At 39.4% G+C, this 17,881-nt stretch overlaps 1 protein-coding gene across 1 annotated transcript; it reads right to left on the reverse strand.

Annotated features, from left to right (window-relative positions):
- Nucleotides 1-431: 431 nt before the first annotated feature.
- LOC114160489 (polycomb protein suz12-B-like) lies at nt 432-16,668 on the reverse strand. The gene is made up of 16 exons (XM_028043092.1): nt 15,972-16,668; nt 13,373-13,419; nt 13,215-13,279; nt 10,828-10,896; nt 9,949-9,998; nt 9,762-9,847; nt 8,467-8,713; nt 7,709-7,811; nt 7,486-7,591; nt 6,202-6,376; nt 6,022-6,110; nt 4,462-4,605; nt 4,206-4,363; nt 3,928-4,129; nt 2,363-2,442; nt 432-1,924 (listed from the first exon to the last, which is right to left on the reverse strand). Exons 1-16 carry the CDS (start codon nt 16,135-16,137, stop codon nt 1,600-1,602), a joined length of 2,112 nt encoding a protein of 703 aa, XP_027898893.1. The 5' UTR covers nt 16,138-16,668; the 3' UTR covers nt 432-1,599.
- Between the last annotated feature and the right edge of the window lie 1,213 nt (nt 16,669-17,881).

Genomic DNA, 17,881 nt, shown 5'->3' on the forward strand with positions numbered 1-17,881 from the left:
AATGTGGTATTTACATCTTAATCAAATAAAAACAAAAACTACATTTTAACTTCAGTTAGTTTGCTAGTTTACTGCAAGCGAGTTTAGTTTATGGATGGAAAGCTTTAGGTTCGATAGTGTAAACAGAAAGAAAACATACACAATATTCATAGAAAGTTCAGTGGAAGGAGAAAGTTTGTTTGGCAGAACACATTTTGTGGATTGAACAGTTGAGTGAATTAAAAACTTAAATGCTTTATTTAACTTGTACCAATATTTTCTTGGAAGCTTCACTCTAATAAATTGTTTCCTTACAAAAAATAAAATTAAAAAGAATCAAAAGGAGAAAATATTTAAGTTTCCAACGTCCTGTTGTTAATTCTAAAGTAAAGTAGAAGAACTACAACTCAAAGAGAAAAGCAGAGATTTAAACAGAAAGATACAAACAGACGATGCTCTTCACATTATTACTTTATTAGAAAACCATTTTGACTCAGTTTATATCGTCAAGCTGGTTCTTTACAGCATTATTTAAGACCAGTCTTATTTTTTTTTTCTTAATTAATATTAATATTATTACTTTTAGACATGGCTCCTCCCATCTTGTGCAAAATGCTGCTGGTGTTGTGAAGAAATAAAAAGATCCAGTCAAAAACCAAACAAACGGACTCATCAGCTGTGGGTCGTCTGCACGGGGAGCCGGTTCTGTTCGGATGGAGCAGGTAAAGTAAGGCAGCGTTAAAGTCTGGACTGCGTTCATCCAGGAGGCTCTGGATGCAAGGAAAGAACTGAAAACAAAACAAACAAAAAGAAGAAGAAGCAGCAAAACAGGAAATGAGAAGTGACTGAATCTCCTTTGGACCAGAAACTAAATTCTGCTCCATGTTTCCAAACTAATTTTAAGAAAAGCAAAAGCTAATTGGTTCGACCTACAGCTTTATGTACAAACATCCAGAGAAAGAAAGAGCACCTTGTTTTAGCCACAGACGGTAGGAAACTGCAGGTTAACGGCTTCAAACTACAAACCAGAGGCTTTCAGTCGCTAAAATGGTCCTAAGAAAATTGGAAATCTGAGTGCTGGCAGTAGGTGGCGCTGTGAGACAGTCGAGAGGTCGCTTCTGAGGAATAAAACACATTTAGCACCAGTGATGAAACCGGGAATCTGCCGTTTCAGCGTATCCAAGATCAGTTTCTTTATCTGCAGAGTCAGAACCTCTGGCACGATTTTAAACTGGATAAATACCGAGACCCAGAGAAAACGTGACGAGTTTTAAACGCGTCTGGGAAAAAAAAATTAACTGATGACTGAAAACAAAAATATCAAAGCATGTGAAGTCTGTAAATAAGCCGCTGGAAGATTCAAGAAGAATCTGAAGAAGCACAGATTCAGGATGAAGTTGTTGTTTTTTCCTCCCAGGAAACTCGTAGCACCTTTGAATCTCAGAGGTAAAAAACCCTAAAAACATCAAAACCAAAATCCTGAAGATCTGGAGCTTCCGGTCTCATTGACGCTTTGGGTCTTCCTTCCTGTTTTTACGGATTCAGGCCTTTGATTGTCCATTTCAGGGTTCTGCTGCTTCACATTTGGTTTTCCTCCTCGTCCTCTTACTGCTGCCCGTTTCAGCTCTCCTCGCCGCAGGGCTTAAACTCGGCCGTGTCTGGATCGGGATCAGGATCCGGCTCCGGCTGGGACTCCATGGCCGTCTCCCAGTCCTCCTCTTCGTCTTCCTCCTCCTGGCCTTTGTCCCTCTTTGTCTTCTGGCTCTGGAGGAGGCGGAGCCTGGCCATGGCCCGGTCGATGGTCAGCGTGCTGATCAGGTTGAAGTCGTGCATGCTGATCAGGTGCAGCAGGAAGTTGCGGCACAGGCTGTGCTCTACGATGGCGGCGGCGTTGTGCTCGGCGAACACCAGGCAGGCCTCGTTCATCTGGTTGTCGGCGATAAAACTGGAAGGGAAACAAACGGAAAATTCGTTTATGTTGGAAGGATGGTTCTGGATGTAGGATATCAGTCCAGTTCATGACGCCAATTAATCACCATCAGACTAGATCGGCAATTCAGACCAACTGAATTCCCAATTAATCCAACAGTCACGTTCTAGTGGAATTAACAGAAAATAGTAAAAAAAAAAAGTTTTCAGATAACAGTCAGTATTATCTTATTAAACATCATTAAATAGAATGAATCAAATTCTTGCCATAAATGTTTCATGATCTAATTTACAACGGAGGATCGCTGGTTCAGTTCGTCTTAGTTACACCAGCAGGAAACTGTCATTTTATAACCAGAGGATTTAGGTAGAAACGACTGGCGCTGACGTTTCTTCCAACCTTTATAAAGTGGGCCAGAACCGGGTCTGCTGCAGAACAGAACAGAGTACACACCCGCGCTTCATGACGTGAAGGTTCCACAGCTTCATGATCTCCTTCTCGCCCTCGTTGACGTCGGTGAATTCCTCGATTTGCTGCAGGGAAGAACAAACCAGTCAGACGACCTGTGGGATCAGATCCGATACGGGGAACTTTTCCTTTTAATTCCTATAAAAATGGTCGAAATTTGTTCTGACTGATTAAATTTGATTAGAGTTGAAATGAAAAAAAATCAACTTCGTATTGGTCAGACACGTCTCTGGGACGAACCAAATCAAGAAAATAAACGTTTATCTCCAGTTTCTGGGGATAAAATACATAAACCACCCACTTTGGGTCACATATGAACCGGCTGTAACCCCGGGACTCCACCGGAAGCAGGACTTTAAAACGAACACCCTGATTTCACATTTCTAAATTCTTTCAACCACTGCCCCTCTGGTTCTTCACAGCTGTATGTACAGAGAGAAGCAGTCTGTCTACAGTCTCCCTGCGTTTTCCGGCACATCGCGGGAGAAACCGGTGGAATCCGGGGGTTTAATCAGACGCTAACAGACCAGCAGCAGAAACGTCCACGCTTTCTTCACTCGTTCTGGCGTGATTCTTGTCACGCCAATCTGGAAACGTTAGAACACAGTCAACAGAAACCAAACTGTTCACAGCAGAAAGTCACCGTTTTGTTTTCTGATTGTCTTGGCTAACAGCAGGAGAATTAGAAATGTTTAAATGAATCTGATGAAACAGAAACACCTGGTTAGAGTTTATTTTGATTCATGAAACGATCAACTGATTTGATCTGCATCAATGATTTTGCTGATTTACCTCGAAATGTAATGTTTGTTTCTAGTTTTCTCAATTTTGACGTTACGGCGTTTATAACTTTGTGTTTTTATGACGTAAAACACTTTGAACTGCCTTGTTGTAGAAATATGCTATACAAATGAACTTTATTGATCGATTGATAATAACTTGAAACAAGGTCATAATTTCATGATTGTTTTTTCTGACAGAAGTCATCAGCCTGGTGCTTTGTTCTCACTTAGCCGATTACAGAGACTTCATAATTCATTTTATTTGTTGTTTGTTTATTTATTTTGGATATTTGAAATGTTTTCTGGTTCCAGTTTTAAATGTTCATTAGAAATCAAAGTGTTTTGGTCTCTGAAAGGCTTTGCTAGCGTAACTCAGAACAACAGTATTACTGTTCATTGCAGTCACGTTGTAAAATTTGTTACAGTAACTGGCCTAAAAGAAAGTTTGTCACAGACCTGAGCTTTGGTATAAAATCAGCTTTTATTTATTATGAAGTTAAATAAAAGTTGATTTGGGTGAAGCTAAGTTGGATTTTCAGTAAAAGTCTCTAGATAAACTTTTATCTACCAGTTATAAAAGGCGAATGCTTTGTGTTGTGCTTAACTTTTAACAAGATTATTTCTGTAATAATTTTACCCTGATTTTTATTTTTAAAGTCACCCTCTACGTCTGCTGGACGGGAAACTTTGCGTCATTCTTGAACAGCCTTTGCTGGTTTCACCCGTTCAGCAGTCGCAGAGTGGTACCAGCTGCAGGGCGCGACCCACCTTGGCGGTTTTCTCGCGCAGCCAGTCGGGGTCCCGCTCGTCCTCGCTGTCCACCTCCATCTCCTGCGCTCTCATCGGCAGGCAGCTGTCGCTGTGGAAGTACAGCCGGTTGTGTCCGCTGACGTACGTCTGCTGGTGCTGCTCCCGGTCGCCGTCCTCCGGCTCCAGGAACTCGGACAGACTAGGCTTCGTCCGTTTGGGTCTGTGGGACGGAGACGGCGGGTGAACGCTGAACCCGGCAGGAAGTAGGTGAACAGGAAGTGAAGGGCGGGGCTTACCTGCAGACCAGGACGTGTGTGACCACAGTCCTCTTGACGGGGCCGTTCCTGCTGAAGGCGAAGCCGGGCTGGTGGTGGACGTCCTGAGGGTTTCCTGCGTACGAGCCGTCGTAGCAGTCGTTGATGGAAACCTCGATCTTCGCTCCTTTGGGATGAGGCTGGAAGAACCGCAGGAACAGCGGATTCAGAAAACGCCGGCCGAGGCGGTTTACTGTGATCCAGTTCAGGTTTTTATCTCTGGGACATTCGGTCTCACCACGTAGTTGAAGATGAAGCGTGAGTGCGACAGCTTGAGGTGCTTCAGCAGACTGTACAGCTTTCTGCAGTTCAGCGTACACCAGGGGCAGTGCAGGTCGTCTCTGGCCTCCGTCTGCTGCCGCGAGTTGTTGTTGTACTGGAACTACAGAAGAAGAAGAAGATCGGGTTTGACGAAGGTTCAAGAGACGCCATCAGGTGTAGATCCAGGTGAACCTCTAACCCGGTCTTTATCAAACTGAGGTTGTGGAATATGTTTCAGATTGTGTGAGTTGCAGAACTTTTATTGTTTTTGGAAAACTATAATGATACATCGCATGCCAGGTGTGTCTGCTGCTACGGCTGTGCTGAGTGGGATGAGCAGCGCTGCGCCCCGCGCTGACTAACTGCATTTTAACTCCCAAAATAAAATGACTGCTATTCATGAGCAATTTGATTCTTCAGAACGGCTCTTTGGCTTGCTTATAATGCTCAGCAAACACATAACAGCTATTAATATGTTTATTTAAATTAAAATGATTTAATCAGTAAATAAATATAATAGATTAATACAACTGGATGAATGATTTTTATATTTAATGGTGCAGAAGAGAAAGCAACTCAAGTTTCTTTTTATTTTCTTTTGCTTCTAAATTACAAATAGAACTAAAATGTTATCAATGACATTGATAACATTTTAAACTTATAAAATGACTAATTTTTTGATTTCCATGTGTTTTGACGAATTGGGTGCACCGACTTATTGGTGCAGATTTCCTTAATTTGGGGAGATCAGTGAGACTTTCATGTGATCTTATCTACCTCGGCAAAAGTCTACAAATCAGCCACCTCCTCTTTCTGCTCTGCAGCCAGAGAGGTTTGACCGGCACTGCGACCCACCAGGTCGTCTCTGCACCTTGGCAGTTAATAGGCAACCTACTGTTGCCAACTCTGCGACTTTCTTGCTGTATCTAGTAGGGCTGTTGTAAACGAATATTTTAGTAATCGAGTAATCTATTGATTATTCTTACAATTAATCAAGTAATCAGATTAAAAAATTGATAAAATATTGGTAAATCTGGCATAACACCAGTGTTACTATCGGATATCAATACCAGTCCAGTTTTTCATATTTCAGCTTCTCTATCAGTAACTTTTCTGTAGTTTAGAAAACTAACCTGTACCAATAGTAGCTCACTTTCTACGTTAACCTGATAAAAAGTTGTACAAAAATCTGAAATTATATTCAATTTAATAATAAAGAGGCAGGTTCACAAATACGCTTATAAAAAATGTCTATACTCCAGCTTTTAGTTTATGCATTCATCTTCAGTCAATTTAATAGATGAATTCTCACCTTTCCCCATAACCTGACAAGCTTTGGGTCTGAGAATACGGGAAATGTCTCTGGAGTTGGGGTGGGGGCCAGGCGAACAAACGAACATAAGATGGGGGTGAAGGGAAGGAAATAGACCAGGGGGTCTGAATCTCCGGGGGTGGACCCGTCTTACGATCCACGAGTGTTTGCTGTTAAATGGTTAAGTTGTCCTCACCCTGAAAGACTTTGGGAAACTGCTCTCACCTGATACAAGATGCGTAGCTTCTGTCGAGGCTCGGCTGAGATCTGCTCCCTCCTGGTCTGCATGTCGGCATGCGTGGATTCTTTAACAGCTGGAGGTCAGAGGACAGACAGCGTCACCCTGCAGCCGGGTCACCGTCACATGGACGGATCAGAGCTGAAACTCAGCGTCTGGTTCCTCACCCTGGGCGTGCGTGGCTCTCTGCGTGCTCGGCCGGGTGTCCTGGTTGGTATCGGAGTTGCGGGTGGCCAGAGGTTTGGCAACAGGCGCCGTGGAGCAATCGGACGGGTCGGTGGTCCAACGTAGGGTGAACTGCAGGGTCGGACCCTGAGAGAAACTCTCAAACGGAGGCAAACGCTGGAGAGAAATAGAGTGTTGACACTACTTACTGTTTCTGTGTAGTTAAATAGGCCAAATATCACATTTTAGAGCCAGAAACCAGAAAAAATATGAAACATAAATAATTTCTTTCTTTGGTGGAAATCAAACCCTCAGTTGAAAAATCTGAGAACGGACATGTTGGAGTCAAGTTTTAGGATTTTCACTATAAATTAGTTTTTGTTGTCTAATTCCGTTAGTTTTAGTTAATTTTTTTGCTAGTTTTTATTAGTTAAATATTGTTTCGTTTTGGTTTTTATTACTTGTAGTAGTAGTTTTAATTTGAACTTTGGTTAATTTAAAAAGGTTAACATATTGTGATTATGTTTACATCAATTGGGTAATTATTACTCAACACAAAATACCATTTTCAAAAATTAAAAAAATATATATAAATAAATATATTCATAAACATAAAATTGAAGGATATTATATCTATAATTTCAGCATGTTTTAGTTTTATAGACACACAATATAGTTCTAATTCTAGTTTTTCCACCATCAATTCCCATTTTTATTTATTTCAGTAAACAAAAACCCAAAGCTAGGAAAGAGGTACAGCTCAAGCAGGGAGTCAGCAGCCAGACCACTGAGCCGACTGTAGATGTTGTTTGTGAGCATAAAGTTGCTGTCTGGTTCCAAGTCAGTATTATATCTTCTCTTCCATGCAGCACATGTAGCATTAACTTTAAGAGACTTTTCAGGGCCAGACGGCATGTTGTGGGAAAACTAACTGAAGTTCTGACAGCTACATTAATGCAGCGAAAACCTTACAAGTAAAAACTTGCACAGATTACGTGTAAAAAAGTGAGACTCGCACAACTGTTGGTGAAAATTGGAGTCTTTTGGCAGGAGGAATAAACATTGTCCGGTTGCTGCCAGAAATGTGATTGTCTTGATTTCCAGGTTCAATAAATTGACACAAAGGACTCAAGCAAAACAGCTTCTAATCCCTCTGTAGAGTGCCGGTTTTCTAAGTCTCCACGCCACAACTGAGTCTCTTTTAAATGTTGCTATGAAAAATACAGTTTTAATATGATATTGCATCGTATTGGAGCTAATCTCTGGGACTTGTGCACATGTCCTACCTTCCCATCCAAGATGGTCTCCCAGGTCGCTCTCTTCTTGCCGATGGGACACTCCTCCATCTCCTGCATGGAGACCTCGTACTCCCCGTCCAGCAGCTGCAGACGCCTGCACACAAGCATCAACTCTCACCTCTGGGTTCTGCATCACCAAACCGCAACGCGGCTTTTTCTGCTTCAGAAGGTGAGACTTTTTGCGAGTCGGAAGCTGCGCGCGAGTTTTCACCTGTTTTTATCAAAGACCGTCATCTGAGCCACAAACGTGGTTTCTCCCTCCTCCCTGAGAGACGAGCTCCTCCTCTTCCTGTTGACGGATTCGTCTGAAAAATCTCAACCAGAAACAAGGCGAACGTCTTCATCACTTCGAAAGGTGGCGAGATAAAAACATGTTAAAATAATAAAACATCTCAGAGGTTTTATATGCTCTCTCAATCATTTCTGAATTCAAAATAAAAAGCCAAATCAATCTAGAACAGAGGTCTGCAACTTTTACAGCTTCGAGACATTTTTACTCTCAGGTCAGCCAAATAAACCTCATTTAAGTATTACACTTATAATTTTTGATAAATATCTACCATAGGACATTTGTCATTTTTAAAGATCCACCACTTTGTTTCTATTTTTAGGATTTCAAATAAAGAAAGAATTTAGCAAAAAGAGGATGGATCTTTTTTTCTGTGGGATGAAATTGGTATAAGTTTCAGAGATAACAGTTAATAGAAGTATTTCATCTTTTAATACAGCAAAATCAAATTATTACCAGTAGCAGGAGTTTGAAATAATTGTGCAAATAACTGGGTCAAAGATTCACACAAACTAGTAACATCTTTTTCATTTTTAGCCAAAATGAAAACAACTAAGAGCCACTTGTTGCAGATCAATGATCTAGAATAATCTCGCTGTAACTGTTGAATACATACAATAAACTGGATTATTTAAAAAAACAACAATACTGTATAAAAACCTCGTTTTCCCTCTGCCTACCTCCTCTGTGGTGGTTCTCTCCGTTGCTCAACCCGTGGATCTGGCCTCTGGAGCATCCGGGCCTCGATACTCTGAAGAGCAGAGAGTAGGACTTGACCATGTGCGAGTTACTGGGTTCAAACTCGCTGCTGGGAACCAGTAAGTTAGGAAGGGAGCCCAGTTTGACCAGGACTCCAGCACTGGTCTCTGGGTTCAGAGGGACCTGCTTCTTCCCTGTTGGGACCTGCTTCACCGGACAGCTGACATCCTGGAAAGCAGAGAGGAAACCTCAGCTCCACCTGGAAGCACCAACCCCATTCATATCTACTACTGGACGTCATGTGACTTCACGACGCACCGAGTCGGGAAAATGACAAAATCACACAAAGAATCTGAAAAAGAGACGCAATGTTTTACTATTGTCAACACTATTACAGCCGGATAACATCCAAAGGCATCAAATTTAAATAAAGTTGGAAGTAGCTGAGCTATGCTAGCTTGACTTTGACAAGCTTAACATGTAGACGTGCTGCAGAATTTGGTGTTTCTCAGTTCAGTTAACATTAAAATATAACCAGCTCTGACAGATCATCAGTAGACGAGGTGTTGAAATGAGCAAATCAAACACCACTAATGTTCACGCTGCTCATTAATAATCACAAAATAAACGTCAAGCCTGAAAACTTTAAACGGTGTTGATGTTCCTGATACACTTGGACGTAATCTCTGTTCTGTCGGCTAGCGGAGCTGTTGTCAGTCGGTTGCCATGGCAACAGGTCTGCACAGAATAACGCAGACACAGAAGGCAACAAGAAATCAGGATACGATTGGTTTTAAGTTGTTCGCCTGTTGTTGTTTTTTAAATTACCAATATAAAATAGAAATTTGTTTAGTCCTGTCTTGCACCTTGACAGAACCAAAAACAGTTTATAGATTAATTTCCACACATATTTTATGCTTTTTTTCCACCTTTAACTTAATTAGAATTAGAATTCAACTTTATTGTCATTGCACTGTCACAAGTACAAGCAACGAGATGTAGTTTGCATCTATCCAGAAGTGCTCTACGAGATATAAATATTTATTTACAGATGTACTTAAGATGAACTTAAGCCATGTTTTACAGAAATCGGATAAGAAAAAAAGGTGATGCGACCATTTTATGTGAGATTCCTGCTGGAACGGTCTGGTTTGTCAAAATGACTCAGTGCATAGTAATGGCGCCTGCAGGAGAACATCGCTACCTAGACCGGCCAATAGTAGCTGTCTAATCCAGTAATATGTAATCAATGATCATCCTGCTCCTCAACACACACCTTCCTCTTCTTGTGGCAGACTTTGACCAGCAGGACCTCCAGAGAAACCGAGCTCTGTTCATTCTCGCTGTCCTGAGACGATTTACCTGAACAAAAAACAAGACAAGCAAACAAAACAGCGAAGTAAACAGGAAGTCAGAGCAAAAAATCAGCCAATGAAAGACAGCAGAGCGAAAAAAAAACTCACCAGCTGTATGGAAGAAACCAGTAAAGGTGAGCTGCAGATTGGAGGCCAAACTGCAAGAAGAGAAAAGTGGAATAAGACGAGTTCTTATGGAGCTAAATTAGTCTCAAAAATATTCACAAAGCGTACAAGATTTGTAAGTGAACATAATTCACAAATATGTTACACAACCCAGCATAAATTTACAGTTTCAAACTGCACAAGTAGAAATGAATAACGCATTAAAAATGGCAGCTGTGGAATTAGGAGATTTTTCTCCTTTTGTTCCTTTGGTGAATTCTGTTAATGTTTTACTTTTCTAAATGCACATTAACTCGCTGTGTGTGCACACCGTCCCCTGATGGAGGCTAAACTGCTGCCCAAGGTGCTGCTATCGTTAGTTTATAGGGAATTTATTTTTCCAGAAAAAGAAGAACCTTTCCATTTAACTTTGTATATTTCAGCAGTGCAGCTTAGAATCCAGTAACTGTATTGGAAGTGCATGTCTTTAGAAGAATGGTTTTGTTTGTATTTCCAATAAATCTGGTTAATACTCCAATATAATAGCTTTTCTTCTGCTGTGAACGCAGCATTATAATTCTAAATCTCAGAAATCCCAGCTTTTAACTAGCCTTGAACGCATCATCTTCTTTGTGAATCCCTTTCTGTAAGAAAGTCTTAAAAGTCAGAAGAGCATTCAAACTACTTCGTGCAAATTTGAGAAACTCTTTACACACATGTGAATGTAGATGTACGTTTTTATTCATTCTGTTTTACACATTTCTAAATTATGGTGCAGAATTACAGATCTTGTTGTATGCTTTGTGAATCCTTTTGAGACCAATTTAGCTCCGTATGTTCTCTCTGTTATCTGGAGGTTTCTGTGAAATTAGCAGCATTTACCTGAGGGTCTCCTGCTCTCCTCTCATCTTTTCCACTTTGAACAACAGATTGTCTACCTTGGAGGTTTTCCTGTAAAAACAGAAGAAGGTATTCACTTAAATTTAGTTCACCAATAAATTTAACACCCTGAACGTAGATTTTCTTTTCTCAAAGAGCAAAACAGCATCATAAACATTTACTTAATCCATTGGGATCAAGACCTTTTTTTACACGTCATAATGGGGAAGACGGATAAACAACAACATAAAACATTAAAAATATACAAAGTTTGAGCAATTTGACAAATGACTGTTATATTAACAACGTACGTCTTTTCCCACTGACTTTTTTTCAGATGTTTACTAATTAACTGGTGCAGCTGGTTCCCATTATGATGCATTTACAGTTATTTACATATTTTCTGCAAATCATTTCGTCTCAGTTCTGGGTTCAAAGCTGGAGCTTAATAAAAGAGGAGGAAGCATAATTTTTACATGTTTAATAAGTTATCACAATAACCTGTTGAAAATTATTGAGAAATGACGCCTCTGTTAATAAATATATTTGATTTATTCAATTCTAATCTGTGGTATTTCTGTATTTTTAATAAAATAAAACCAGCTTTCTGTTTTCAAAGGAAGATTTTCACCTTTAAAACTTCAAAAATGTCTGACGTAACATTTAAAAAAAGGTCAAGGTCAATAAAACATTGAGCTGTGCTTCCTGTTTGTTTAGTTCAGTCTATATTGACTCAACTTTTTTTACAGCCTTTTCTGCGTAAATACCGACGTTATGGTGCTGAACATGTAATGTGTTAAAATCCTGTAAAGTTATGACTCATTTTTTAGTTCTGATGTCTGATCCTAAAATGTTTCCTTCAATCTGCTGCTTTAAAATCAGCGGAGCGTCTGGCTCAAATAATCTCCATGTTTGATTTATTATCGGTTTGCAGCCGTTGGTGTAGACTCCAGTGGTCTCACATAAAACTTTAACCTGAGCAGTAAGAAGCCAGAGTAACTGGAAACAGCTGCAGAGACTCAGCACAGCGCCGTGCAACAGAAACGGCTTCTCCAGGATGAAAACTGGACACCAACCCAAACACTGGTCCATCAAACTTATCCTCCAATATGGTAACTTTTACTCAACGGAATGAAAATATGTTAGAAAATGACTAATATCGATATCAATGCAGATATATTATCCCACATAACAAATGTTTTCAATTAGAGATGCACAATAAATCAGCATCAGCCGAACTAAGTAATGTTTAAAAGGGAGGTATCAGGTAATACTGACTTTTATGAGATTTATGTTGCATTTCATTTTACCAGAAAAATCCGATTGAGATTAAAAATCTCTAACAAGCGAATCCTGGGAGAGACTGGCAGCGGCACACAGAGATTATCGAACATTCACATCAAATGTAAAACCTTTTCAACCTGTTATAAATCTTACTGACGAACAGTTTCAAACAAACAAACACATTTAAGAGAAACATGCATGTATAAAATGCCACCATAGTCCACTACAGACATCAACTCTTGCTAGCCTCAAGAGATAAACAAGATCTGATCCTGAAATAAAATCCCAAATTTAATCTAAGCTTCTTCACCAGCTGTTGAAAACAGGAAGTGAAAAACAAAGAATCGATTAAAAATCCTAAATATTTAAACTGTTACACTTTTCAGATCTTCATTTGTAGTAATGACAGGAAGATCCTAACTTTCAAATCTCCAGTTGGAAAACATAATAACCTCCAATTTATATGCATTTAAAACAAGCTTAAGATGATAAAGATATGTCTGTAAAACTTTAAAAGCTGACTGTAATGGATGATTAAAAGCACTATTAAAAGCGGTCTCTCACTCCGGTGAGAGACCGGAACAATAAAAAAAGTATGACCAGAATAAAAATTTAATCCGTCTCAGTGCTGGCTCAGGAAAGTTTTTTTTTTTAAGTGAATGAACTCCAGAAGTTTTCAGTGAGTAAAAGGACAATATTTGTGCTGGGAAGCGATATCTAGCTGAATATTTTAACATCTTCTGCTCACCGCAGCAAACCGAGGAGTTTCAGATCACCAACACTTCGCCCTCAAACGTCACCAAAAGAAAAAAACTTCACTAGGCCACATGTTTTACACCAACTGAGCTCACTTTTCACCCAGAAGCTCTGCAACCCGACATCCCAGCACTGCACCACCTGTAACCTCACAGCCTTTCACTGCAGCAAACCACAAACTACGCGTGTATCAGCACGATCTTCATGCAAAGCAGCCCCAACTGAAAAACACTCCTTCTCCTAACTGATCTTACCGGCCCCCATCCATCTCCAGCAGCCGCCATGTCGGTCGACTTTCACCCAAAATAACAGTTGACCTGCTTTAAAAAAAACATCTGCAAACATCTTACCTTCTGGTGTTACTCCTGGAGTTTCTGTGGGACATATAGGTGAGCGTCCTGTGCAGGAATATCGGCTGAAAGGCAACAAGCAGAGAAAAACGTGTTGTTAATAATCCTCTTCTCCAGCACTCCAGGTAATGAAGCTTGTAAGGAAAGGCAGAACTCACAGCTATCAAGTTTCTTGTGCGGAGGAACCTGTAGATTTGTGTCGGCTCTGCAAACAAACATGTTAGCGACACATTATAAGTCATTTAGGTCGGAAAAGTCTGTAGGAAACTTAATGTGATCATTAAAAGTTTCAAAACGACTTTTAATGATCAGACTTTATGCAGCTTTCATCAACGTAAGTATAAGACTTTTAAAGACCTTTATGAATGAAATTCAAGACCTGCATCACGACAGAAATGCACAAAAGCAAATCGTATATTTTACAAAATAGTGACAAACTTTTTTATCCATAATGCAAAGAGCGAAGATGAACTTCGTCCAACCGACTGGCAATAATTAAAACTTACTAACGATTGATGCAAGAAGACTGGCTAGCAACAGTTTATTAGCTGCTAGTTAGCATTAGCCTCAATCGCCTTGAGTCACAAAACGTCGTGTGCGACTCAAACTTTAGCCTGACAGCAAGTCTCACCAGAATATTAAACTATATAAAATATACAAGCTTTAATAGACAAAATTTAAGACCAGTGTTTATATTTAAGACCAACTTCCATGTTTTTGATACATTTAAGACATTTTAATGTCTTAATTTTAAATGCATGAATTTAGGAGACATTTTAAGGATGCGCTGACACTCTGGATCAGCTCTGCTAAGTTGAAGACAATTGAATTTGTGTCCACATTTTGAACACCATTTTATTTATCAACCTTTATTCAACCAGGAAAAGATTCACTGAGATCAAACATCTCTTCTCCATGAGTGTCATGTCCATCACAAGCAGAAGCAATGAAGACATAAAACCTGAAAGATGATGAATCAATTCTAAATTGATCCAATAAAAATGCTCCTGAATTATTAAACACAGATGTAAACATGTCTAAGGCTCATTACAAGCAGACACCTCAAAAACAAAGATGAGAGCTTCCCGGGTGTTTCTGGGTAATGTAGATGTAAAGCAACCAGATCAGGAACTGCCTTGTAGTTTGGACGGCCGTCCAAATGGAGATTAGAATAAAGGATGAAGAGTGAGACTTCAAATCAGTAGAGGAATGCAAATAAAGCAGATCAGTATCGTCGAATGGATGACGCAAATAAACTGGAAGCTGCGCCGTTGTCGACGCATTCAAACACATTTCAGCAGAAACCAAACAAGCCGTCGAGCTGCAACCCAGCAGATCAATGCTTTCTAGGAATCTGGATTACACTGGATGAGCTCAAGCTCCAAATCTGAAACACTCAACATGTTAGTACCAAGAAAGGATTATTCTGCTTTTTTAAAAAAATTATTAAAACTCCAGTTTCCTGCCATTTTAAATCACCTTAGATCAAGTAAAACTTGACTACAGAAACTTGTCAAACTGGATTCTTCTATGTTGCAGAAAAGTTTTGAATGTTGTGCAGATTTGAACACTGAATTTAGACTGAAATCCACTGTTTAAAAAAGTGAAATCTTTGTTAAGCAATCTTTTAAAATCATCTATAATTTCTCTGTTTTTCCAAGTCTCAGGGGGAAGTGAAGCTGATTTTTCTAATCCACCTTTTAAAGGGTAATCAGAGACATAAAAGCTATTAATCAAAGACTGGAATGTGGAACAAGTTCAATGTAATAAAAATGCAACAAAAGCATCTGCAATAAAGTTAAATGAGACATTCAGTTTTACTCAGCAAGTTAGTTCTTGTGGTGCTGCATGAAATTATACAACATTCAGAAAACCATTACATTTTAGGATTATTAACAGTACCTTTAGGTCATAGATTTGTTGTAAGATCAGACAAAAAGTAGTTTTCAACTAAAAATTTAGTTTTGGTGTCTGAAACCCACCGAATTATTTTATGCAGCACATTCCAAGTCTAAGGTGGCTCAAGTGTAAAACAAGACAGTAAAAGTGAGCTTTTTAAAATGTTCACAAACAGTATAAAGTATAATTATCTGGGTATAAGACTCAAAAATAGTCTCAACTTGTTAAAATACAAATTTTTGTGTTTTTATACACAAAGTAAAGATCCACAGATCAAAAACAGTAATTTTATTCAGGTTTGACCAGTCCGGGTGTGACTGTTTTTCAGTTTGGATCCTATCTAGAGTAGATTGGTATAATTACCCAAAAACTCATTCAAATACCAAATGTTTTGTTTCTAACAAATATAACAACATTTTCACAGATCTTGATGATGAAACGGTTATCCAGGATCCAATTTGGATTCCATTTATTGCCTAAGCAGAAAAAAACAACACTGTTTATCTCTCAGTTTTAATGCAAATAAAACTTTTCACAAAGCAAAACATTTTATGATTTTAAAATATCCTTAGTTTATTTTTGACCTGTCTAGGGGATTTGATTTAGCCTGAAACATTTTTGTGTCTTCTCAGTTTAGTTTAGTTTTAATGAACTAAACTGTGAAATAGCCTTTGATTTGGAACAGATGCTTACTTACGTCATTTATTAACGATTAATAAGATTTTGCGGGAGAGGGTTGACATTAGCTGCTCCCCTCATCTTTACAACTGCATGGCCAGAGTGAAACTTCCTGTATTGCTAAATAGGCCCTCAGATGTGCATCTTCACACATGCAGCTCGGTGACAGTTGGGACTCACTCTCGAAGGCCTGCAGGAACAACTCGTGGTCGGCCTGAATCAGTTGCATGTTGGGCTTCTTGGCTGCGGCGGAGGGCGGCTGGTACAACCCGTTGGTTTTTCCTCCAGAACCGAAACCCACATGGTGGTGGCCTCCACCTGAGGAGCTCTGCTTGTGCGGAGCCATGTAGGTCAGAGGCTGGGGGAGAAATGGAGCTGGCTCCCCACCTGAAGTGGGGTGTAGTGGCAAAGAAATAAATAAAAAAGAAGAAATTCAGCTGCTCTTCCTTCCTTTGTCAAAACAAAAGAGGCAGCGATGGTGGTTAAAAAAAAAACAACCGCTAACGATAAACTCAAGTCCTCATTTTAAAGACGTGTAGCTAAATTTCTAGAATGTTAGATTTGAGACTGACTGGGCGACCGAGTTCCGCTTAACTGTTATTAAACCTGTTTTAGCGGTTAGGTGGTCGAAAAATGCGCGGAACAACAGAACAGCCTCCGGCGAGCTGAGGCGGAAACCCCGGGCTAACCGGTTAGCATCGCCCCAGTTTCCACGGAGAATGTCGGTAAAATAACCCCACGGCGACACGAAGAAACGGGGAAACCGTTACAACGGTAGCACCATAATCCATTTAAGGCAAATGATTAACTGCAAATGAACATTGTTGTCGCCGAGTGTCTGTTAGCAAGTTGGATGTAAAATAGGAGGAAACTTACCGACGTATCCCCAATCATGTCCGGTCAGCATTTTCATAATAAAAGCATAGTTAAAATTAAATTCACTTTACGACGGTTGATTTTAAAAAAGACAAGTTCATCTTAACAAATTATTTCACCAGATAAATTCACTGAAATCAAGAATCTGGTATAAGTACACAGAGCTTACATAACATTCATAACAAAATAAAAACACTAACACCATCATGACTAAAACAAATAACTCTAAACATTTACAAACAATTTCTTCTTTAAATCATTAAGGGTAGCCTTAAAATCATGACAACAAAACTGAAAATTAGTTTCTAATAAAATTTTAATTTCACACCACACCAATTAAGCATATTGAAAAGTGTGGTAGAAATAGGTGCACCAACAATAGAAACAGAGATTTTTTTTAAAAAAAAGATAGTAATACCATTAATACCGACCTACTGCAAAGTATGTCCACATACTGAACACTATGCGCTCAATATTTGATCAGGGCTTATTTAACATTTACATAAAATTACTAAATCAACAGCTATGGACGATCTGCTTTTATTCTGAAGTTTTAAATCGTCCCATTTCTCCCTCTTTCCTCTAACTTCAGTGACTTGAAAGAGGTACACTGCAGCAGAAGGATGACTCGTGTTTAGAGATCCCGCCTTCTAATTTCTTTACCCAATCACCGCGCTTGCTACTGACATGCTGAGCTCTCATTGGTTGCTGCAGATATTAGAAGCAGGCGGCGCAGAGTTGAGGCACGTTTGCCGCCTCCTGTGTTCAGAGGAGCCAAAAAGCGTTTTAAAATCACTGTTCACTGTAACCTAAAATTATTTCAGTCAAATTTATATGTTTTCTGAACACAAGAATAATTGGAAATCATTTGAAATGCAGCGCAGACTTCTTGGTAATAAAATTAACAGACGTTATTGCCAAAATGGAGATTGAAAGACTATAAAAGTGTTGCAAAAACATGTTTTTTTGTTTGATTGTTTTAGTTTTATAACCGGACATCTTTATGGTATTCTGAAAAACAATTATAATCATGTATAAGTTAATAAGCCTTTATTATTAAATACCTGCAGACACACAGCGGAGCACCTTCTCACATAGACTGCTCCAGCTCCGCTGTCGTAGGGACAGATACAGGAAATCCTTCCTGCCACATGCCATCTCACTGTACAATAAAAGCTAAATCATTGTTCTGCACTAATCAGTCCAATTTCGCA

Source organism: Xiphophorus couchianus, chromosome 16 (genome assembly GCF_001444195.1).
Source record: "Xiphophorus couchianus chromosome 16, X_couchianus-1.0, whole genome shotgun sequence".
NCBI lineage: Eukaryota > Metazoa > Chordata > Actinopteri > Cyprinodontiformes > Poeciliidae > Xiphophorus > Xiphophorus couchianus.

Excerpts from the sequence above, each read along its gene's own strand:
- LOC114160489 (XM_028043092.1), bottom strand. The coding sequence starts at position 16,137 with ATGGCTCCGCACAAGCAGAGCTCCTCAGGTGGAGGCCACCACCATGTG. Across the intron at positions 9,848-9,948 it reads TGGTTTCTTCCATACAGCTG|GTAAATCGTCTCAGGACAGC; the intron begins GTGAGTTTTTTT and ends TTTTTTGTTCAG. Across the intron at positions 1,925-2,362 it reads CTTCACGTCATGAAGCGCGG|TTTTATCGCCGACAACCAGA; the intron begins GTGTGTACTCTG and ends TTTCCCTTCCAG.